Here is a 23,548-nt window from a genome sequence, read left to right as displayed (position 1 = left end):
ACAAAGTTATAAAAAGAGATGTTAAATAGGTGACATCTTCTCTGCTCTAGATCATTTGAAGTTTTGACTCAATTGGTTTGATCCTGTAGAATATTCTTTTAGATACAGGACCTACTTATTAAGAGCTGTAGAATCAAATACTTCACACATATGGATTTGAAGCTTCACCATGTTTATCAAAGAGCAGTCAACAAAATACAATTATACATACATTCATCAAAAATAGCCTGTGCGTGATATTGCCAAGCATCTAAGCATTTTCCAGATCAATGCATTCAAATGGAAACACAGCCATTCTTTCCCATTTACAATCCAATGAGTACAAGTATGCATTTTACAGAGAATTACGAATTTAAGACTGCATAGGCAGAAAATAAATGCTTTTGAGACACTTCCAGAAACTTCCAAACAAACATAATTGTTTTAAGATTTATTTATTAACTTTATTTGGAACATAGCAAAATACTATATACATTTTATTTGTAGGAAATGTGTTTTTTCATTGGATTGGTTGCTTTTTTCCTATAGTAGAAAAAATGCAGTCATCAAAATAAAAACAAATAAAATTAGAATGTATATAAAACCTCTTTATCAGAGGTAAGTTTTCTTCTGTTTTAATTGAAGGTACAACCTTAGATCACATTTCCCTTTTGCCATTTTGCGCCCAAAGAAGCCGATTCCAATATTTGCATATTGACTAGCACAAAATGGCTAATGTACACTAATCTAGTGAAGTAAAGTTTAAAGGGTTGGGACATGTAAACTCCAAAAATAGTCCTCTTTTACACAAAGTGAGCTGTCCCAAAAATATGTTCATGCCTTAGCATTGTTTTATCCATAAGCAAAGAAATGTATATTTACATAAATATTCTGCTTTGACTCCAGCACTGAGGCAAATAAAAAACAGTCAACAGATGTATGGGTGACGACGCCTGGCCAGGCTTCATCTCTGGGCTACCTGAGGTTTACAGTTCAAAGATGCCCAGCCTCCTATAGCTTTTTCCTCCGGGTTACAGGTTTGGTTAAAACTGTGTTCATAATACGCTTGCGCCGAAGGTTCATGGTTGAAGTTGGGCCTTCCACTTCCTTGGTCCTTTTCTGTGCTCGAGGACCTGGATCAGCTGGACTGGGCAGAGGAGACAGTAGGTCCACTTCTGCCATCAAGACTGGCTCCAACACTGCTTTAGGTCTAAAATAAATGTATATAAATATGTGTACCAGCAGACAAACTGTAAAAACACTTTTGATACTGAAAGCAGAAAATCTTACTTTGTTGTTCTTTTGATAGTTTTTCTAGTATTTGAAACTTTAGCCTCTTCCATTTCTACAGCCATTTCATCCTGTTAAAACAAAAATTGCATTTCATATTTCAACATGATTATCTTGAGTATAATATTTTCATATTTACTCACCTCTGGTGGAACATCATCGACAGTGGACACTTTCCTCCTGCTTCGAGTGACACGTGCAGTCCGACTGGGACTGGGAGACTCCGCTGCCATAGCTAAAACAGACACACAAACTGATTAGTCCCCAAATAATCATGTTTGCAATTTTGTTGAATGCCCATGGCCCACCCCTTGTTCTTCTTCGTGATGGGGAATAGATGAAAGAGCTCTCGCCTGGACTAGACTCATCATCAGGGTCAAACACCACACTGTTCTCCAATAGAGGCTCAGGGTCCACCACAGATTTGGTGTGTCTCTTACTTGATCTCGTCTGCGACTTTGAAACTGTTAAAACAAAAAAATTTAAACTAAATGAGGTTAGCATTTAATACATTAGTTTGTAATTTGGCATTTGGTGCAGCACCTACACACCTTCCTGCTTTTGTTCTTCATCCTGAAGCCTCTTGAAGAGCGCATCTTCTACAGCGGTCTCCGAGTTCACTTCCAAATGAGGGTCTAATAGAGGCTGCTCCTCCTCCTCAGGCTTGTCCCACAGTTTCTTTTTAGCCTTGCGAAAGGCATTTGATTCACTCTTGGGTTCAGGCTTGGGCTGGTCTTGGCCTTTCTCTACTCTTCTTTTCACACTCTGAGGAAGTGAAACAGGAACCAGTTTTACCTGGATGCATGGTTATGAAAAGTCGATGAAATTACCAATTAAATGAAACCACAATAGATGTAATATGAAATGAGATGAATAAAGTGTATAAAATTATCACCTGAAAAAAGACACTCACCTGTGGATAAACACTCAGTGTCATGCGATTGGACTGTCGAGTGGTTCGGCCCAGACTGGGAGTCTGGAGTTTATCATTTTCTTCTTCTACTGCTGTAAGCAGTGTTGGTACAGCTTTCATTTTTCTGGAGCTCTGTTTTGCAGGAGTCGTACTGATCAGCTCTTGCTCCTCCACCTCTTCGAGTATTTCTAAAAGCTGCGGGGCATCTTCATTCATGCTCACGTTCCTACGACTGGACCTGCGAGGAGTAGTAGACTGTGCTGCTTTCCTTTTGGAGGGGGTCTTGCCTCGGCCAGAAGATTTCGCAACAACATTTGTGTCTGCTACCTCTTGTTTCACCTCGGACTCAGGGCTGGCTTCAACCTCCTCACTGCGGCTCTGTTTACTGGTTCTTGAAGAGTTCCTCTCTGAACCCCGTTTTCTGCCTGGAGACAAAGTCCTTGTTGTGCTGGACACAGTGTTATCACTCACGTTTTCCACCTTAACCTCCTTTTGTTCTACTGGAGCTTCGGGCTCAGGTTTTGGCTCTGGTTGAGTTCTCCGAGTACTTCTTCGAGGAGTGCCAATTATATTTTCTTTAGCTTGTTTGCTTCTTCTGGTTGACCGACCAGGAGATGTGGCAACTGCAACTGTTGGTTCCTGCTCATGTTCCTTGTCCACTTCCTGTTCAGGCTTTCCCTCCTCGTCATGGGTCTCTTCAGGCACAGGGTAGATGAAGGTGACCGCCCTGCTGGCTCTGGTGGTCCTTCGAGTTGGGGTATAAGGAGCCTTATTCTTCCGGCCAGAGCCTGGAGTCTCTAACACTGGCTGTTCCTCTGGAACATCATCAACTTGCTCCACAGGTGCAACCACTGGCTCCTGTTTCTTTGATCTGCCCCTTCTTTGTGTTTCTTTTTCCTCCTCTCTTGAATCCGTTTCTTCCTTTTTGTCCTGTGGGGCATCGACTGAGGTTGTGGCCTGCTCTGACTCTGCAGCCTGCACAGCCTTTATGTTGGATGAGAGTGGATCTTCTTTGAGCGGCTCTTCGTCTGAAGGTTCAGATAGTCTGCCTTCAACCAATTCCTCTTGTACTGGTGCATCTGGAATCTCACCATCTTCATCTTTACAGACCTCTGAGAGCTCATCTTCTGATGCTAGTACTGCTGAGATCTCTTCATCTTGTACTGGTGCCTCTGGGACCTCTTCATCTTGTACTGGTGCCTCTGGGACCTCTTCATCTTGTACTGGTGCCTCTGGGACCTCTTCATCTTGTACTGGTGCCTCTGGGACCTCTTCATCTTGTACTGGTGCCTCTGGGACCTCTTCATCTTGTACTGGTGCCTCTGGGACCTCTTCATCGCGTACTGGTGCCTCTGGGACCTCTTCATCGCGTACTGGTGCCTCTGGGACCTCTTCATCTCGTACTTGTGCATCTGACATCTCTTCATCTTTACACACTTCTGAGAGCTCATCTGTTGGCACTAGTACCTCAACCTTGTGCTCTTTTGGCTGCATTTCCGTCTCTTCTTGCTCAACTTCACCTTCTTTGACTTGAGCCTCTTCAGTATTTTCTGTTTGCTCATTTTCTAGTATGTTTTCTGGAAGTGCCTCTTCTTTTGGCTCTTGTACCTTTGATTCTATTGGTGTGTCTGAAGAGAAAGCGTTGGAATGCCCAGAGACAAGAACCTCGGTTTCTGGTGATTTTGTTTCAACTTTTTCAACAACCTGTAGCTCAGAAATAGTCACTGCTTCTTCGGTTGATCCCTTCATTTCTGTATGCAAGACTCCAGTAGACAGAAGGTTGTTCTCAAGGTTTGGTTCAGGCTCTTTGTCTACATCTTCCTCCAAATCTAGTGTGAGTGAGAAGCTGCTCTGGCTTTCAGTTTTGTGGTCGTTTGGCACATCCGTTTGAAAAATATCATTGGGGACTTGCTCAGAAGCATTCACCAGAGCATCCTGTCCCTCCACCAGCTCCAGAGGAACTAAGAGAGTGGTTGAGGGTTGGAGCTCCAAAAATGATGCTGCCTGAGCTACTTCCTCATCTTGATCCATTTCTCCTTCATCAGTACCCAGGCGCACCATGACAACCTCTCCTTCACCATCTTCTTCAGCATTCTGCACAAAACACAGAACAGTTGAGTGTTTCCCTTTACCACATAGCATTTTAAATATGTAAATGCTAAAAGGGGGAAACATATTGCAATGAAAAACGACTACATGTATCGCAAAATTGTGTACAAAGTAACAACAACAAACAACAAATGTCAAGCAAGGTAGAAACTACAATGAATAAGAGGAATTTAAGAATGAATGTAACTTGTGTGTTTTACCTTAATCTCAGAGGAAAAGGCTTCAGCTTCCTGTTCAGCTAAATTGGGCAAGAAGTGGGTGTGTTCTTGTATTGCAAACTCTGACTGAGCTGAAGGTGGTCTGCCCTGGATCTCTTCAATTATCTCCACCTCGCTTCCTGAGTCTTCCTCATCTTCCTCATCCTCTTCTTCCTCCTCCTCCTCCTTCTCTTCCTCATCTTCCTCCTCCTCCTCCTCCTCATGATCAGACTCCTCCTCATCTTCACCTTCATCTTCAGAACCAGGTCTAGAAAGCTCCTCGCTGTCATTAACACTGAAAACAGCTATAAAAACGCACATAATAAATATATGGATTAATGTGTAGGATACGTAAACGTTAGCAGCCTGTGTATAAGTATTGCTCACAGTGGGAGTCTGTGCCTGTGGGTTCAGAGGAGGTTATGGAGGTGGTCGATTTCTGAGAGGAAAATACTGGGGCTGTGCTGGGAGCAGTGTGCTCCTCCTCTACCTCTTGATCCACTGAGTCACTGAAGAAAAAAAAAAAAAAAAAGGGGGATCAAAAGCTGTTACACTTTACATAGCAAAAACAGCATAGGCATAGACTTAAAAAAAGACTCAAGTACCTGATGATTGAGACCTGAGACAACGACACAGAGTGTATTCCAGATCGGGTCAGAGGTGAAGTTGGATCATCGCCAAAGAGATGCCTCTGGACAAACTCTGTCAAATCTAGTGAATAAAGCACAAGATGATTATTATAAAAACATACTTGGATATATTTTTTTCATTTTATTTTGCTTTAACTTTAAATCCTCTAGGCCACATGTGTCAAACTCAAGGCCCGCGGGCCAAATGTGGCCCTCCACATCATTTTATGTGGCCCTCGACAGGGTAAATTAAAAAGGTATGATGGTCTTAAAATGTCATTTTACAGGAGATACAGTTACACAGCCATATTTTTACATCTAGGCAAATGCATATTTAATATTTGTAACTTGAATAAGTAATAAATACAGAAACAGTTAATTAACAAGTTAAAAAAGTAGCTTGATTTATTTTACATCTGGCCCTTTGAGGGCAGCCATTTTACTGATGTGGCCCTTGGTGAAAATATGTTTGACACCCCTGCTCTAGGCCTAGCTCAGTCCATTGCAGTATTTTTTCCCTCTTTCCCCTTTAAATGAACCTGCTGATGGCTCCACTTCTGGCTCATCGATGAGTTCTGGCTCACACGGTTTTAGAGCTTCAGGCCCTTCTGCAGAGTCAGTGATGTCACGCTGCTCACATATATCCTCAGCTTGGTAGTCTGACGCTTTGATCAGCTCATCACAACCTTAAGAGAAAAGGCACACATTTACATTACTGAATTTACCCTTTTAAGTGAAAACACTTTAATTGGTACTGAGACTGTACCATCAGTTGGTTTGTCTTCCTCAGGAGTATCTGTGCTTGCTTCAATAAGAACCTCCTCATTCATCTTTTCATCCGTAACATTATCTTCAGCCTTATTTGTTACGTCTTGAACAGAATTGAACTCTGTAATGTCCTCAAACTTGACCTCAACCTTATGCTCTTCCAAAAGTCCCTCATGGTCTTCTGAATGTCCCTCATGGTCTTTCTGAGAGGGTGGCTCACTCTGAGCTTCATCTTCAGTCTGAACTTGAGATTGGGGTTCACCTTCGTCCTCTGCAGGTGCTGGGATGCTTGTCCCGTTGTCATAGAACTCTAAGGTAGTATCAGTGGATCGAACAGACGTGTGGCTTGTTTCAAAGCTTAGGACCAGTTGGGGTGCTGATGGTTCGGTCTCTTCAGTTTCTTCCTGGAGAGAGGGAGGATTGGACACACTCTGTTGGGGCAAGGAGCTGCCCACGTTAGTCATATCTGACTGTAGCTTCTCCTCCTGTACATCCTCCTCCTCCTCTTCATCTTCAGCTTGTGAAGACCAGGACTTGTGTGTGGCTTTTGAAAGCAGTGCCCCTCGAGTCAGGAGATGAATCTCACTGTCAGATGCCTCCTAAACACATTTCAGTACAATGTAATTACTTTTTCAATAAAAAAATTAAATGTTTTGTACTTGTACACTAACCCCATTGGTCCAACGAATGTTTTTCTCTATCTCAGGAGACTCTTCCTCTTCAATGAAGGTGATGCGGTTCTCCTTTCGAGGTGGGGGTGTGATGGAGCGCCCTGGAGAGGCAGAGGGTGTGGCCACAGGGGTAGGCCTTAGACTACTCCGCAGAATGGACTGAGGAGTGAAGGCAGCAAACATGGGACCTGAAGCAGCCAGAGCTCGAGCTCTCTGTGAGCAAAAGTCCCATAAAAATAAATAAATCAAAAATATCATAATTTCCCAGCAAAAATGTATACATTTTCATTATTACCTTGACAACCTGTGGGGTTTGCAGTAGACAAAGCTCTGGAGCTTTGCTGACGCTTTTTGGTGAAACCCAGGAGCTGGGAGGTCTGGGCGGGCTCAGGAGAGGCTCAGGCATCTGACAAGACGGTTGCACCACCAGTTTCATCAGCCTGATACAGAACAGATAATAGCAGATGTGGATAATTGCTCACTTAGACCACCTGGACTAATTTGAAATGATAAGAACCTTCTAATCAATGCATAAGAATGAAATTAATCTTATATTTTGCTACATCACAAAGCTTCAAACCTTGACTTTCGTTTTGCTGACATGGTGATAGGTGTCCCCAGAAAAGGTTCAGGAAGAGCAGAGGAAGTTTTTGGGCTAGAGCTTTTTATTTCTGTTGCTTTTGGGCTACAAAAATATGTATGTTTTATTCATGTGTGGTTATCATAATTCAAACTCAATTAAATGTTACTTTTTGCAGAGCTCACCTCTTTGCTGGAAAAGGCTGGGGAGAATCTCCTTTACCAATCCACACCTCCTCGATCTTGGTCAGGACATTATTGATAAAACCAGCCCTAGATATCACCTTTTCACTGGCAGAGCGCTTTGTAATAGTTGAAAGAGGCTGTGGCCGTGAGACTAGTTAGGGTCAAAACAAAGTATTTTATTTAATATTTTATCAACACCAATAACTTGTTACACTTGACAATAATGTAAACACGATCATATTGATAATCTTACCTTCCTTGTGAATGGTGAGTGGGCGTTGGTAAGGTTTGGATCGTTCCATTGCTAATTTTCTCTGAACTCTGGGCAAAACTTTTCCATATTGATCAAGTATAGAGTTCCTTGTGTTTGATTGCTCTTTGAGTTTTGGATCTCTCTCATTCTAAATAAGAGTTGAACATGTATGGTCATGGTGACCATTGACCAAATGTGCTGTTTGTACTGTGCAAAACTTACCACCAGATTCATTTTTAGTGAGTGGTTGAGCTGCAGGGCAGGTATGTAGTTGGCTTGCTGAAGATAATGCACCATCAGCAGCTCTCGATTCTGAAGGCCACCAGTGCCTTGAAGAAACTTTTCCAAACCCTCCTGTGAATCAAAAAACAGGATAAAGTAATTTAATTGTCACAAGTTTACCCACTTTTTAACCAACGCATTATATGGTAAGGTTTCCTACCTGTTCAGAGAGGCCTAAGGGCAGTTTTAGCAGCTCCTTGATCAAACCTAGCTCCTGACATGTCTCATAGAGAAAGCCCAAAAGCTCACTGATATTTAGACGATTTGAGTGCTGACGCACTAAGGACCATGCTTCGATAAGACATCTAAAAATATACAACAACTTGTCAAAAATAGGAAAAAAAAAGTAGGTGGTGAGCAATACGGAAAAAACTAAAAAGGAATTTTATATATATATATATATATATATATATGTTTGGCTGAGGTTCACGAATTGCACAAATGTGAATGAGTGTTTAAATTATAGATTTATTGATATTTCAGATTCAATATAATCTTGTAGATCTCTAATGGATCTCTAACATTTCTCACCTTGGACCACCTAAAAAATAGTTCTTCTTTTAAATACCACCAAATCTAAGCCAGGTCTAAAACATGAATAAATTAGGGCTAAACCGGGTGGAGGAATGGGACTAGTTGCTATACTAGCTCTAAACCAGGACTGATCCAACTACAGAAAATATTTGAACTGTAGCCATACCTGTTGTGTAATAGAACTGATAGGCAGAGTTTTGCTTGTGATGTTGATGCCATCGCAGGTTTGGTGACATGTAAATATCTCAATGCCTCAGTATGCTGGCCCTGACACATCAGAGCCTGCAGAACTCGCTCATGCTGCCACTCAAACTGACACTGGGATGCAGCAGGGTGTAAAAGCAGTTCAAAGGCACTCTAATGGAGACCAAAACAAACCAGATAAGTCTACACAATCTTATTCTCATGTGGCACACTTAGCTGAAGCATGTACCTGGTGGTCATGATGATCCAGCAGCCAGAGTCCTTGTATTAACTTGACTAGTCCAATGGGAATCGCAAAGGCTGTTGGGAAAGACTCTACAGATGCTCCCTCTTTGTTTGAGAAGGCATACATGACATCCAGCAAAAGGTAAATTACCTAAGTAAATTTAGTTAAGGCTTCAATAGGAAGAAAGAAAAATGAAAAGTGTATCTTTAAGCATGATACATTAAACTGATAAGGATACAATTGCGTGTTTGGTAGCTTCATCGATGTTATCAAGGAGATAAATATCCAACAAAGCCTGTGGACCAAAAGATTACGCTTGTGAATATTCTGGGCATTACATGTAAAAACAGAAATCATATTTTTTTTTCTTACATGTAAAGTAGGTGGTGGGTATTGTCCTGTTCCCTCCTCATCCCTTTTCCATAAATTAACCAAGCGCTCGCCACACTGATCAACCAAGCCATCAATCATAAGGCAGTCTGCACACCATTTGCCTCTGAAATGTTGAAAATGTACACACATCATTTACAATTTCTACAATTTTAATCACTTAAATTACTCTTTAATTTTTTTCCATTTTTTATTTTAATTTTTATTTAACCTTTATTTTACCAGGTAGGTCGGTTGAGAACCAATTCTCATTTTCAACGACGACCTGGCCATTAGCCTCATGCATGATTTTTCTCTTGGAAAAGTTTTGTAAAATCCACTTTATGAACTTTAAAAGAGAATCCCGTGTTCAAAGAAAATTTTCTTCTCCAACCAATGGTTAAGTGGGTAAGAATGCTTCCTGCATGGGGTGCTTTGATTATTGTTAACCTTTACTACGCACTTAGCCAGCCTTTTGAGCTCTTCCCTCCGAATGGTGTAATAACTGCTGATTATAGAATGACTGTAGAAAGGCCTGGAAATCTGAAGAGCATCCTCATCTGAAGGGAAGCAGATAGACATACATTTACATTTTTGTTGCCTGTAATGTTTAAAGGGTACACTTTACTTTCATTACTTTCTTTACTTTCATTAAGTCATTACCTGATCCCTCAGGAAGAAGGCCAGTGCGACAGAACCAGAGCACAACTTGAGCATACTTTGAAATGAGGCCAGACACCATGTTCTTGTTCATCAGCCCAACCAGTCCTGTACACAAAACCGGTTTATAGAAGTATGTTGCAGATAAAGACTTCTGCTTTATCTGCAACATACCACTCACACCACCTTGGAACAGAGAAATTACAGGTACCTTTCTGAGTGAGTTCATGAGCTTCACTGAGCAAGCAATTAAAAATGGTGCTGAGGTTTGTGAGTAATCTTTGGCTGTGCTGAAGCAGTTGCATTGTCTGAGGGTCTGTAAAGTTTGATGAACTATCAAATAATGGTGCACCTGCAAGTACAAGCACAACAAATAATGAATCAATTCATATTTAGCAAACACACTATACTAACATAATAGCGTAACATACAGATGCCATCCAGCTCCTCCTTAGTCTGAACAACTTTGTTCCAGGCCCAATCCAGAATGTAACGCAAGTTCAGTGCAGACCCTGGTTGTTCTGGTATAAAATAACAATAAGCAACAACTCTGATTAAGGCAAATGTCAAAGTAAACTGTTGTCTCACCCTCTGCAGTCCATTGCTTAATACAGCCAGTAATTAATCCCAAAGAGCTTGTCTCCACGGCTGTGCATAAAATGGCATCTAGCTGCTCCTCCTGAAACATTTGTAAGTGTAGTTTACAAAAAGAAAATGGCATGAGTTGGTACAAGTGTGCAAAGAGTACCTGAGTGAGGCTAGATGACTGATGACTGTCTGCCAGGCGGCTAGAGAGCAGACCGGACACGAGGCAGCGAGAATAACTGGTAGAGATGACTTCACTAGAACAAGGAGCAGCTTTCTTTAAGAAGCTCAGAGTCTGAAATTAAGTGTCACAAGTTCATTTAAAAACAAACTTCCAATATTTTTTTTTTACAAAATAATAAAAGCTAGTTAAAATCTGTAAATTGTAAAGCTTGCCTCTTTTTGATATCCAGAGCAGGTTAGATGTACAATTCCAGTGTTGAGCAAACAGGTAGCATCTACAGTGAATGTCAGTTTTAGATTAAAATTTGTGTCAACTCATAAATTGATTTCATTTTCCTACTTACCGAAGTTGTATGTCGTGGGATTGAAGTATTGCTCAGGTGGCGGGCAGGTATATGGTAAACCCCTGCTTAGGCTGCGGTCATTCACTAGCACATCCAACAGCACATTTGGCGACACCATCTGCATTACAGTGTCCAGAGACCAGACGGCCAAATAAGGACAATTCTGCAATGACTCTCCAGCTCTAACAAAGCACAGACAATATAGATTTATAATACTGTTGGATAGATATATAAAAATGTTATGTACAACCTTATACAAGAATAATGTTTGATTTTGAATGTAATGACCAAATAAAATATCAATTCAAAAATAAATGCTTAAAGAAAAATTACTGGCCCATACCTTAAGGAGTCTGGCATCTGTGCATGATACCAGCGGTTAATGTCAAACACGCCAATAAATGTAGCTGGGGTTCCCTGTCCATAGGCCTTGACTTGCCACATAAAGATAGACACACTGGTATCAGGCGATGACACTAAAAAGATAAAAAAAAATAAACAAAAAGAACATTAAAATACATTTTCAAATTCTATATAAAATAACATTGTATATATATAAGTGAATTTCCTAAACAAGCATACCTTCATTCATACTGTCATCTCTGTCATGATGGGGTCTAAATTTCTCAATGGTCTGACAACTAAGCAAGCGGGTGTTGGTGGCCTGCGCCCTGAGAGGAAACGCTGTCCCACTCAACTCCTGACTGTAACGCTCCTCGCAGTATTCCAGGCCCTGAAAACAAAAAGATCTTTAAAATACACAAGACACACAGAAACATAGTTATAGTTACCAGCGCTGCCCCAATGCTCATACCTCATACAGGATCTTCCCAGAGGCTGAACATTTTCTCTCACTGAAGGCCAGTTGCAGCAGACGGAGGCTGACTATATCCCCTTCACTTTTGTCAACAATATTAATACAAATAAATATTTACAGTATGTTTGCTTTTTATTCTCTTTAATAATATTGGGAAATGTGGCTTACAGGTCTTGAGAGGATTGGACAGCCCAGAGGTAGCAACAATTCCTGGGGTCATTTTCAGGCTCCTGGAAGGTAAATGCATTCACGGGGACCTTACCACCTTCTAACTGAGAATGGTATCTAAATAAAAATAAAATATGTTAAAAACAGCAATTTTGTAAGAAATATACCTAAAATATCGGGACAAATTTAACATCTTAAGTCTTACTCTTTCTTGAGAGTCTTCATGTTCCACAGATGCAAGTATCCATCTGAAAACCCTACAGCCAACTGGTTAGTTCTGGAGATGTATTGTAAAGCTGTAGCCCCAACACCTGTGGCTCCATTCAGCTGAAGACAAAGATGCCTGCCTTCTCTACTGCTGACTTCTCTAAGCTTTGGGATCTCTGCTGGGGATTTGGTCACAACCTGCAAGTCTACAAACAGAACAAAAACATAATTAAAGACACTGTTATACAGAAAGTATCCTTCATGTGTTGAACTTGACCTGGTAAAAAATTCCCTCACCTGACGCTTCTAGCTCACTTTGGCTGCATGAGAGATCATCGAGACAAAGATCCACTAACAGAACATGCCCTAGGTCTGTTCCAACTGCAGCGATGCCAAAAAACCAGCGCAAACTCTGATGGAGATGCTGCGTCGAGGTACTTGCACCACCATAGCTCACTAATGGCTCAATAGCTGTAATCTTCATGAAAATAGAGGGCATTCATTAGCATATGTGGATCAGTTTGAGAATGTGTATTTGTTCATGTGTCAATTTGAATATTAGGATTCTAAAAATGTGTGAATTAAAACTGAGTTATCATATACTCACTCGGCCAGGTATAACCACAGCTTTTACCACACGTGACAACCCCAAGTCATACAGGCACAGTACACTGCCCTCGGCCTCCTCCAAGCCAATAAGTAACCCAGATCTATAGTTGAAACATTTCATACCAAGTGTCATTGTCATAAATATATTGGTATATCATTGCATTATAATTATTTATTACTGTAACAATTCATGATAACAGTAAACTTTCTGCTGACCTTTTTAACCAACTGAAGTCTTTAGCAGCGAGGATGCAGGGTGGATGTTCCCCCCCACCACTGAAAGTGTATGCAGACAGTCGCTCCCCTGTCACTGCATGGACAGCCTCCAGATGGGGCCCACATGCCAACCAGGCGAGCCCACTTCTCCCTTTAAACAAACATGTGTTTGAGTGTTTGCACTTTTATATCAATCATATTAATGTAAATCTGTTAATATGCCAAAGAACGTACCAACAGTGAATTTTCCCTGAAGAACAGAGTCCAGTGTGATCTCATCCTCTCCCAAGGCATTTAAAGTGACTCCAGGGAAGGGCAGGAGACTGCTGGTGACCTGAGCCGTCAGATCATGCATTGTGCACTAGAAGAAATAAAGAAAATGATGTGCACTATGATCAATTTTTATGTTTTGTTAACCAAAAAGTCCAATTAACCTTATAATGCAGTCTAGCAAAAAGGGACATAGGACAATTTTACCACTGTTCACGTTTAGTAGAACAAATGAGGCCTTTCATTCAGCACACAGTTGGAGACACAGCTGTCAGCAAGTTGGCTGGCAGCTGAATTTGTGAATAAAGCAGAGACAAACACACGTGCACAGCACAATATAGTTCATGTTTCTGTAAACATATGGAGGCATGGCAATCGTTCTTTTTTACTTCTAATCTAATTAATACTACGGCAAATAAAACTTATATTTTTGAGGACTGAAGTTGCGCACAACACTGCCCTCTTCGACAGCATTTGAAAACACAATTGATTCAAGTAAACTCCCGCGCAACACGCCTGTCAGTGCGCAGTGGCACGGGCATGCGGGGAGATCCTGACCTGTGTGGATGCAGACCATGCTTTTCAAAATAACATGTAAATACGTTTGCCACTTTCTAGTTGTTGGGCCACACAGCCTAAAGTGATCGGATGGTTTTGCATATTTATTGGCAGACTCTTATTATTAGGAGAGAGCATGATCTGGCACATTGAGCACGGAATAGCCCAAGTTACTCAGATTCTAGCGCTGTAAACAGACAGATTTTGTCACGGCAAACTGTCAAGATAAACGCGGCGTACAACAACTGTTCACAGTCAAGCAGATAATGCAGATAGAATGATTTCAGGATTTATAGGGAGGCTATCCTGCTAGCTTACAAGGTCACACAGAACTGAGCCAGAGCTTTCAGGATTTAGCTAGCACAATCGAGCAGCCATTCCAAGTTTATCCTGGTTAAAGATAATGACTTTAAAAAGAACAGACCGTGATCCAACAGAGGTTTAAGGCACAGACTTTCAGCTATGGCATAGTGATGTTTGTCAACTTAAATGACACTCACTTCTCTCTTCACTGAGCATGGAGGCTAACGTTAGCCGCAGTACCACGGCTAAATTACAATAGAGTGAAAGTATTCACAAAAAGACACAACTGGTTATGTGATAATGTTTCAGAATCCTTATTGCAAGAATAATAACACAAAGTCATCTAGTTACAACTGACAATTCTAACAAGAGCAGAATTGCATAGCTCAATTGCCAAGTATTACTAAGCAAGTGACTCAAATAAACGTGTAGCTAATAGGATGTCCAACACTGACGCTTAGCAACAAAATAATACAACCTTACAAACCCAACCCTTATTATTTGAGATGTCTGAGCATTATTTACAAGCATGTTCAGTCCATTTAGCGGCTTCAGACACGCGTTGTTTAATAAAACGTGATGCAATGTGCCGCTAGCCTACCTGTCTGTCTGCTGAGGGTAGCCACTTTAGCCTCCAATGTTTGTTTTTTCCAGGTGATAAATCCAACCTTCTATCTCCCTGGTCATAATCAACTCCTTATCAAAGTCATCCAGAGATACAGCTGTTGGACAAACACGCTACACAACTCCAGACTTCAGGCTTTCACGGGGATAAGCGCCATTTCCATCAAAACTGCAAACAGTCCAGCTCAAAACACTGCGTACGCCAAAGAACAGACGCCCCCTACAGGCTCGGCGGAATCAATGCATAACACATTTTTTGAAGTGATATAGCTTGTATTTAGTTTGTATTGTAAATTTTGATTTGAATAATATCCATGTCTGCCATTTGTCATACATTAACATGACTTTCACGCATTAATATTTATGTATTATTATTTTAAACAAACTGGCTGTTGGACTCATCAAATGTAGATTCTAATAATTAAACTGTAACTGTATAAAAACTAGACATTAACAAAACATCTCAGATTATTATATGGACAATTTGGATTAACTCGGGTTATTGTTGCGTATTCTTATGCTTCCAGATGGTAGAAAGATGTCAGAGCCGATGTTCACAGGTTAGGTTGTTTATTATAATAGATAACAAAAACACTTTGGCATTTTGGGAGCCATTTATTAAAATAAAAAAATAAAAATCAAACAATGACACTTTGCAGCAGTAGTGTATTTTTGCAGCAACTGAACAAATGTTTCACTTTCTGCATCCACACACACACACACACAAAAAAATAAAAAATAAAAAAAATATTTATAACATGAAATTTTATATACAACATAAATGAAATGTGGCATTTTGTCTAATTTTATTACATAATTTCATGTTTGATTTTAATGACATTTCCAGTTAATGGTCATTATTTTTTGACAGTTTATAAAACACTCAGAGTAATGCAGCAGCTGATTTCATCTTCATCTGTTGTTCAATCATCAAGTCAAATTCTTGCCTTTCCCTAATATAAGACATAAAATAAACACATTTTTATTTATCTGAGAGATATAGATCTGTAGATCTACAGATTTCTTTATCTTCTCTAACTTACCTGTTGCTTATACATCGGCCTTCCAGATATTTTTCTTCTGCTTTTTTCATTGAGATGTTATCTACTCCAGCTATGGCATGAATTATAGCCTGTAGATAGATATAACAATAAATATACAGCAAAACTTAAAAAGGGAAAATAGTTAAAATTTCTAATATTACTTACCTCTGGTAAAAGGACATCCAGGACAAAGGGAACATGGTCTATCGCTTTAATGCTCTCAAGGCAAGTGTTTGCAGCTGTTGTGTAAAGCTTGCTTAAATACCAGTACACCTGGTCCAACTGTTCATCGTCTTCCAAATAAATATTCACTATCCCTTTTCTTCTTTTCCTTGGACTCAAGAACAAGCGAAGCCACTTGGACTGCTGCTTCCCACACATTACTGCCTGTAAAATGTTAAAGCAACCCATTATGGTGAAAATGTGTTAACTGCACTGAGATATAATTTTTATTTGGACTCATGTTTTTTTTATCTCATGTTTAAGTTAAACATGACACACATTCTTTTGTTTTATATTAAATGTGCTTCTTTCTATATATGTGTATATGCACCTATAATGTTTATTAAATAGAACTACCTGAAATGTTTATTCATATCATACCATGAGGTGCTGGTCCACCTTGCGCTGCTTTACAATGAAATGAACGAGCTTTTCATCTGCTCGCTTATGGGCAGCGTGTGTCCGGTCCGGTAGCAGCCTCTTTGCATGCTTCGCCTCTTCCTCCTGCGGCTCATTAATACTGTCATCAACATCATCAAATGAGAAGGACTCATCCATCATGATGTCACTGGCAAAAGTCAGTCTTTCTGAAATTGCCTGGTATTTTCTTCTCACTGGATAACCTGCATTTAACAAAAGCTAAAAGAATGAGCATTGGCTGCTGATAAAATGTATTTTGCTTTATGTACAAATAACATACTTATATTATGTGCGCAGTACTCAATAAATGAGCCTGAGAACGATCCAATTCCTAAATAACAAACACGAATTTAACACAGAACCAGTGATTTTTTTTAATTTTTTTTTAATGTTTACCTTTACGTATAATGTAATCCTCTATGAGATCAATCGACCACTGAATGGCTACATCATATTTTTCTTTGGCTTTGCACTGCAACAAATAGAACAGTTAAATTAAATGGAGTGCTATATGTGGTAATATGTGTATAAAAAAAATTAAGAGACTTACAATAAGTTCCTTGACTTCTTCACATTCATATGGTTTGAGAGTTTTCAGAGAGACAAAAAATCTACAGATAAAGTTTTGACAGTTAGAAAAAACAAACAAACCAACAACTGAAAAACCTGAACATTTCAATATTTCTTACCCCCTCTTTTGTTGAATAAACTTCTCATCAACAACCAAAATACTGGCTTTTTTGATTTTGTGGTTCACTCTTTTTACCTATAACAGCGTTTTTACACACCATTAAAAACTAATAAGCAAATCATCTTCACTATCTTTACTGTCACTTTGATAACTTTAATGAACATTATTATGCTCACCATTGCAGGCCAGAAAGGACAATTTCTGAATTTATACCAAACAAATCCTCCTGCTATTATTGATGAAGATTCTGTAGGTTTAAGAATACATATCTACAGTTTTTACATTTGAATGTGAGTGTAATGAAATTATGATTGTAACTCACTTACTTGTGTCTCCCATTAAGAAACTTGGAAACTCCTCTTCATCTTCCTGACTCTCCTCATCCTCCTGGAAGGACAAATGTGGCTGTGGTTCCTCATGTACACTTAGCTCTATTGACAGGTCTGATGATGGTAACTCATCTATTTAATACAATTCAAAGAACATGCAACCTCAGTTAATACACATCACAGCAGTCCATGTAATTACCATTATATAGCAACAGCTCACTACTCGTCACAAACAAAAATATGGTTTACCTTGCTCGCCTGAACTTGAATTGTCCAAATTTAACCTTGGCCTTGAGCGTTGAGTTTGCTTGGTAAAAAGTTTCCTTGCATTTGTTTTTTTGCCAGTTTTTGGTTTGGTGTGAGAATTTGTGTTTTTAACACAGGCTCTCTGCTTGTTCATCCTCAGTCGTGTTGGTTTCTGGCCACTCCTCCAGTTGCATGTTTTCACTTTATTGCCTGGGGATTCTGTGCCTTTTATCTGAAAGAGATTATAGAGCTGAAGCTTTACAAATTAATAAATAAAGCATAGTAAGAACAGCAGTTATCTACCTTTTGGATCTTTCCAGGAGAGGGTGAAGATAGCTCAGACTGGTCTTTAAGTGAATTTGTATTTGGCGAGGAGGTTATAAATTGTTCTTGGTTCAGATGAATCTTTCTGCTGGATCTCCGTGGAGTGGACTCCAGAGGTTTAAGGACAACGCCTGTGAATGCCACCTTACATGGAGACTCTGGGGATAAAAATGACAAGAAGAAAATTATTATTGTGCATCTTAACAAATGGCAAATAATAATAATATAATATAAAATGAATTACCTGTCATTGTTAGGTAAGACTGCGCGTTGGACTGGCCACAGGAAATGCCTTAGCCACATTGAAAAAACACTGCAGAGCCCATTAAGAAAAGTCTTTTAAAACAAGTTAACTGTTGCCAAGTAACACATTAGCTTTGCGTTAACCACTGGACTTAACGACGATTGTCGCATGAACTCTTGCCTGCACGAAAAAAAAAAAGTTTGTTAATTTTAAACCGAAATGTGCAAAAACTAGATAGAAAAACGTACAGAAAGGCGTCCACCTTTTATTAGTATCGAGGCTTACTTTCTTCCAATCCAATCGTACAGAAAAGAAATGCACAAGAATATTCAAATGCATTCCAAGGTATAAAAAATAACATCGAAGTAACCGAAATAACGTTATTTGAGTAGATCCATGCTAAATAGTTGCGTTTTGTGTTTTCTTTTCCGGGTTTTCTTCCTCACAAACTTGAGGAGGAAAGTTGACAGAATCAATGGCGCCCCCTTTGGCTCACGGAGGTAACGCATCACAGAACATGCAGCAGAGGGCGCTGTGTGTCTACTCTCATGCTTCTACTCATCTGCAACAAAACATCCCTATTTCATTCGTGAAAAGGTAAGTCATTTACATGTTATGTTTTCAGAACTAGTTTGTCTCAGTTTAAGAGACTGAAGTTGTTGCCACACTGGTTAATCTTCTCTTCGTTTGGCGCGTGCCTTAAATTAATGTAGCCTAAATTAGGACTTTTCCTTCATTCCAAGTGCAATGTTATTATAGTCCACACGTAGGTCTGCAGGGTGCGTTAAAACACAGAAAAGTTAAGTGTTGGTGGGTGATATTATTATCCGTGTTTTAATCATTTCCTCCGCTCTGCAGAACTTTAGTGTTTTGTGTTGATTTAACGCATCAGCAGCGTGCAGCTGTGCAGTGATGACCTGTGGTGTCGGTGCAGTCAGTGGCGTGGACAGAGCTGGTTCCGCCTCCACACAGATGTGCTCTTCGCGGGTTTGTGCAGCGCACAGTCTGGAGAGCGCATGGATCCACAAGTCCACTGGAAGATGGAAGATCTCCACTGTTGGCTACGTCTTACGAGAGCAAGACAGATACAATCATTTATTTAAGTCGTTTACAATCTGTTAAAAATCTTTTGGGGGGACGCAAATTGTGGATGTGGTTTTACCTGTTCAGCCTTAAAGCTGCAGAAGAGGCAGATGCACTGCGCTCAGAGCCTCACTGCGCACACTGCACGCTGCTGACAAGGAGCGGTCCTCGCACCAGCAGACTGCTCTACATGAGACACTCGACTGCAAATCACTATTCTGCATTTCTGCCAAGGAACTGGGATTTACCCTGTCATCCACATGCGGATGGAAGCTCACCATCAGACTGAGAAAAGCAGCCTGCAGGGGCGAGCAGTTTAGGATATTGGCTCTTTTTAGGAGATATTCTGCCCTTAGCCTTCTCTACTCATCGCCCTCAACATGACTTCACTGTCGGGATCGAAGGAGAGGTCTGGAAGCAGCAGGAGCAGAAAATATGCGGTAGGTTCTGATTGGACTTCTGTCGCATTCTTACAAAACATTTAATTTCATGTTGCTTGTCCTTACACTACTTTTAGGCAACTTAAGTGTCTGTACTATGCAGTCTGTCTCACATCTTAAGCTCAAAACATCTAGTCTATTTCAGGTACAACACAACCACCTGTCACCACCTACATCTCAGTCAAATTAGTCTTAGTCATTTATAACTCACTATTGTTTCCATTCACCTGCTGAGATGATTGAGCTGAGCTATTTGGGTCTTAATTTAACCTAGCTATTAACTGGAATAATCACCGCCCAGCTCTTGATACCACCACAGTGGGCTTTTTGTAGTATTTTTGATGGTGTTTTTAAAGTTACTGCAGAATATGCCTTTCAATACAGCACTCATGTTGGACCGGGGCCAATCAAACAATGTGCACTAGACTATCACACAAATAGACACTTAAAATAAGAAGGGGGCAGATGAATGCTTCTTGATGAAAGATCACAAAATACATTAAAGCAGCAGAAACAGCCTAGTAGAAATGTAGGATGTAAGAAAATAAAGGCAGATTTTCAAGTACCTTATTTTATCTCTTCTAGGTACCCGACACATCCCCTACCAAATCCTCCTCTTATTTACCAGAGACTTGGTACCGCAAAGTCTATGATGAAGGCACCCGCTCTAGCACGCGCCCTGCCCCCGAGGGTGCTGGTTCAATGCCGAGCTCCACAGGCACCCCATCCCCTGGCTCTGGGATCTCTTCTCCCGGATCGTTCTCTGGATCGCCGGGGACCATCTCTCCAGGTATCGGAACAGGATCTCCAGGTTCCCTCGGAGGCTCCCCTGGATTTGGGACTGGATCTCCGGCTTCAGGTAGCGGGAGCTCCCCTGGCAGTGAAAGAGTCATCTGGTGTGAGAACTGCAATGCCAGACTGACGGAGCTCAAGAGACAAGCACTGAAACTGCTTATCCCTGGGCCATACTCCAGCAAGGTAATCCACTATGCCTATTAACTCCCTTTTATTTTGCTCTAAACGGACAGCATTGCTTGTGGTGCGCAAATTGCATGAGTGTCAATTAACTATGACATTTGGGTATTTGACACACATTAACTTGGTTGCCTCTGAAAGACTGATCATCTCATCAGTCATTTGTTCTTGGTAATACTGTGTAATCGCAGTTATTAATGTCATAAATCATATACAGACAATAGATTAGTTAGTTAAAAATAGCCAGTGGGCCTATTGTTTGTCATTTAAAGATTTTTAACTGATGGCTTGCATTGTATTTATGAATTATATGTTGTTATTGTTACTGTTTTCTGTTTTCATATCTTCATTTTCAGTGTAGATTATATAAAATGTATTGTCTTGCATTGAAGTATGTCCACTTTTTTTTACATATGCATAAAAATACATACTTTTTAGCCCCTGTATAAATGGACAAGACATGAGGTGTAAAAACTCTGCCAAAATAACTAGCACTCCACCCCTGCTGGCAGACGTCTGGGAGGATCACACAGCTTGCTCACACGCTGGACTAGTAGGAGACAATCGGTGGTATTTGGAAAACGTTAACATGATGTATCTCAGCGAAACTTACAGTGGCGACTTAAAATGCGTGAAGATGAAGTTATAAGTGCAGATAATGGGTTTAACAAATGTACGTGACATTTGAAAATTGTAAGGGAGGTTGAACGCTAATGAGGATTGTCAGTGGGCACACGCTAATTAAAATGTTTCTGGTGAGGTTATGTCAAGGCAATTAAAATGCCTCCTCTGTAGTTACACACATCTCTTCAGCTCATTGGTCGTGTTCTGTGTTATCATGTTTGGAGGAGCGTGGTCATTTGTCGAGTCTTTACCATGCCCCGTGTTTGTGGTTTGTGCCTGGGAAAACAAATGCCCTAGTTGCATCTTAACCTAGTAACCTCTTTCCTTCACCAAATGCATTGCAGCAGTGGTGTAGCTCAGTCTGGTTGTATGAGGCCGTACGTCTTGGTTTGCTGTCAGCATAAAGATTCTGTTATTTTGTGTGGAGTGAGCCGTATAAGTGACCTCCTCACAGCATGAACAAAACCTAACCATCGTTTTACAGAAGAGCGATGAGTCAGTGTGTTAGTAATACAATATATGACATTTCTGACCTGTGGCAAACACCCTCTCATCTTTTTTCAGATGTTTACCTAATGCTAATTATATGCTAATCCTGACCTTCACTAGTGTCGCTGTGGCCAATTTGATCTTGTGTTTATGCTTCTACACACAGTATGCATAAGTGATAAAGTTAGCTCCTGACTCTTACCAAAAGTGAACCATATCATTGCACTGTGCACGTGTTCAATTAATTCAGAACATGAAGGTCATTTATCTCCACTGAATATTTTGTGACTGGATCTTGTCTGTGCAAATGTGGGAATTTGGCACATGGTGTTGATCTCTAATCATATAGAGAGCAGACACATTCACCTTTGTGAGAGCATGGACTTTAACACTCATCAAACCGCCTCTGGGCCATGTCCTCAGAAGTTCAAGTAAAATGAAAATTCAGCCAGGTTTTTCAGGTTTTAGTGTGGGGTCTATAGAGAGTGGTGTGTCTGTGTGTGCAGATGTTAGCTCACTAAACATGAATAAATGGAGCGAGATCTGTTTTTGGTTTGTCCAGTTCAGCTCGGGAAAGTGGGTCAGTGTGTGACCGTGTATTACTGATGAAAAGGGGACAAAAACTGAAGTATTTTACTGCAAAAATAACGGTTTCAGTTTAGGATTTGTTATATATTGTTCTAATTGTTATCTAATTGTCAAAAACATGCTTTTAAATAAGCTATATGATATATTCAGATCGAACAACAGGCACTAATGTTTATACATAGAGTATACACAGTGTATATTCAGGCTGAGAAAGCCTAAAAAGGACATGTGCATGAATGTACTTTGGTTTGGGAATGCTAATGTTCCTAACAAAGAGTAAGATTTCTGTCTCAAGCTGATAAAAGTGTTGCAGTTAAGATAAGGAAAGAAAAAGAAACCCACAACTTGAACAGAATTCAAACGACTTAGATTCGAATGAGATAGATTAAATTAATTTTGGGATGATTTCAGCTTTGGAAAAAATGTAATAATTTCTCATTATCAAAATTGATCTTAATAAATTAAACTTTTAGATCCAGCTCATCAACATAAGATCCTGTCCCATCCTGATTCACCTCATTGTAGAATGGGACAGTCTGATTCACACCACTACTGGATTTTCTAAATGTAATTAATTCTGTTGTAATAGTGTCTTAGACGACAAAAAGAGACTAATTAGTCAACATATGAGCTCTAATAAAATGCAAATCATTGTTCTCCTTGGCTATCACTCCTATAGACTATTTTTCTGTTTTGAGGTAGTTAGTTGGTTGTCTCATCATAACCAGATCCTGAAATGTTCCAGTATGTCCCCGGTAACTGCTGCAGCTGCTGTTGCCCAGGCAGGGAGGTGGCGACAGATGTGATGTGCATGCACGTCTGTATCAGTGTTAATGGGCAGCTCATCGCCGTGTGCAGGTTGGTGATAGGTAAAGAGAGGCTGATGTTGCCTAGTGTTCAGACAACGTGAAAAAAAGTATATAGATGGAGAGTGAGGGAGAGAGATATCATGTGCTCTTATGCCTTTCAGGTGTGAAAGACATTACCATATAAAGAGGTGGCATCATCAATAACAGCAGACTGAGCGGATGGACAGATTTTGTTGAGGGAGGAGGAAGGGGTGCTGATGCAGGCAGAATCCAAAAGCTATCTCAGTG

The 23,548-nt window shown here is 40.3% G+C and overlaps 3 protein-coding genes across 3 annotated transcripts in view; 1 reads left to right on the top strand and 2 right to left on the bottom strand.

Moving 5' to 3' along the window:
• Nucleotides 1-418: 418 nt before the first annotated feature.
• On the bottom strand, nucleotides 419-14,935 carry ahctf1 (AT hook containing transcription factor 1). Its single transcript, XM_055232562.1, has 40 exons — nucleotides 14,711-14,935; nucleotides 13,213-13,339; nucleotides 12,979-13,129; nucleotides 12,761-12,863; nucleotides 12,451-12,631; nucleotides 12,152-12,359; nucleotides 11,947-12,063; nucleotides 11,776-11,860; nucleotides 11,544-11,694; nucleotides 11,305-11,437; nucleotides 10,962-11,143; nucleotides 10,831-10,892; nucleotides 10,598-10,729; nucleotides 10,438-10,528; nucleotides 10,281-10,370; nucleotides 10,061-10,201; nucleotides 9,853-9,957; nucleotides 9,653-9,749; nucleotides 9,193-9,316; nucleotides 9,059-9,115; nucleotides 8,824-8,970; nucleotides 8,557-8,747; nucleotides 8,017-8,161; nucleotides 7,797-7,928; nucleotides 7,575-7,722; nucleotides 7,322-7,472; nucleotides 7,137-7,241; nucleotides 6,852-6,996; nucleotides 6,557-6,769; nucleotides 5,884-6,484; nucleotides 5,657-5,803; nucleotides 5,094-5,199; nucleotides 4,876-4,997; nucleotides 4,492-4,793; nucleotides 2,183-4,276; nucleotides 1,821-2,064; nucleotides 1,578-1,733; nucleotides 1,413-1,504; nucleotides 1,270-1,340; nucleotides 419-1,189 (listed from the first exon to the last, which is right to left on the bottom strand). Exons 2-40 carry the CDS (start codon nucleotides 13,331-13,333, stop codon nucleotides 991-993), a joined length of 7,842 nt encoding a protein of 2,613 aa, XP_055088537.1. The 5' UTR covers nucleotides 13,334-13,339; nucleotides 14,711-14,935; the 3' UTR covers nucleotides 419-990.
• A 357-nt stretch (nucleotides 14,936-15,292) lies between these two features.
• si:dkey-127k13.1 (PWWP domain-containing DNA repair factor 3B) lies at nucleotides 15,293-18,704 on the bottom strand. Its single transcript, XM_033987697.2, has 14 exons — nucleotides 18,515-18,704; nucleotides 18,253-18,432; nucleotides 17,988-18,166; nucleotides 17,688-17,916; nucleotides 17,436-17,570; nucleotides 17,286-17,356; nucleotides 17,108-17,184; nucleotides 16,969-17,029; nucleotides 16,815-16,890; nucleotides 16,699-16,749; nucleotides 16,380-16,621; nucleotides 15,942-16,163; nucleotides 15,777-15,865; nucleotides 15,293-15,686 (listed from the first exon to the last, which is right to left on the bottom strand). Exons 2-14 carry the CDS (start codon nucleotides 18,257-18,259, stop codon nucleotides 15,617-15,619), a joined length of 1,509 nt encoding a protein of 502 aa, XP_033843588.1. The 5' UTR covers nucleotides 18,260-18,432; nucleotides 18,515-18,704; the 3' UTR covers nucleotides 15,293-15,616.
• Nucleotides 18,705-19,715: 1,011 nt separating this feature from the next.
• The window catches only part of kif26ba (kinesin family member 26Ba), a 57,048-nt gene continuing 53,215 nt past the window's right edge, over nucleotides 19,716-23,548 (top strand). The window contains exons 1-2 of the mRNA XM_055230793.1: nucleotides 19,716-19,775; nucleotides 20,361-20,753. Of these exons, the coding sequence (XP_055086768.1) occupies nucleotides 19,716-19,775; nucleotides 20,361-20,753 (453 nt within the window). The remainder of the gene's footprint in view (nucleotides 19,776-20,360; nucleotides 20,754-23,548) is intronic.

Source organism: Periophthalmus magnuspinnatus, chromosome 3 (genome assembly GCF_009829125.3).
Source record: "Periophthalmus magnuspinnatus isolate fPerMag1 chromosome 3, fPerMag1.2.pri, whole genome shotgun sequence".
NCBI lineage: Eukaryota > Metazoa > Chordata > Actinopteri > Gobiiformes > Gobiidae > Periophthalmus > Periophthalmus magnuspinnatus.
The sequence above is the reverse complement of the archived record's forward strand: the minus strand, read 5'-3'. Positions and strand labels throughout refer to the sequence as shown.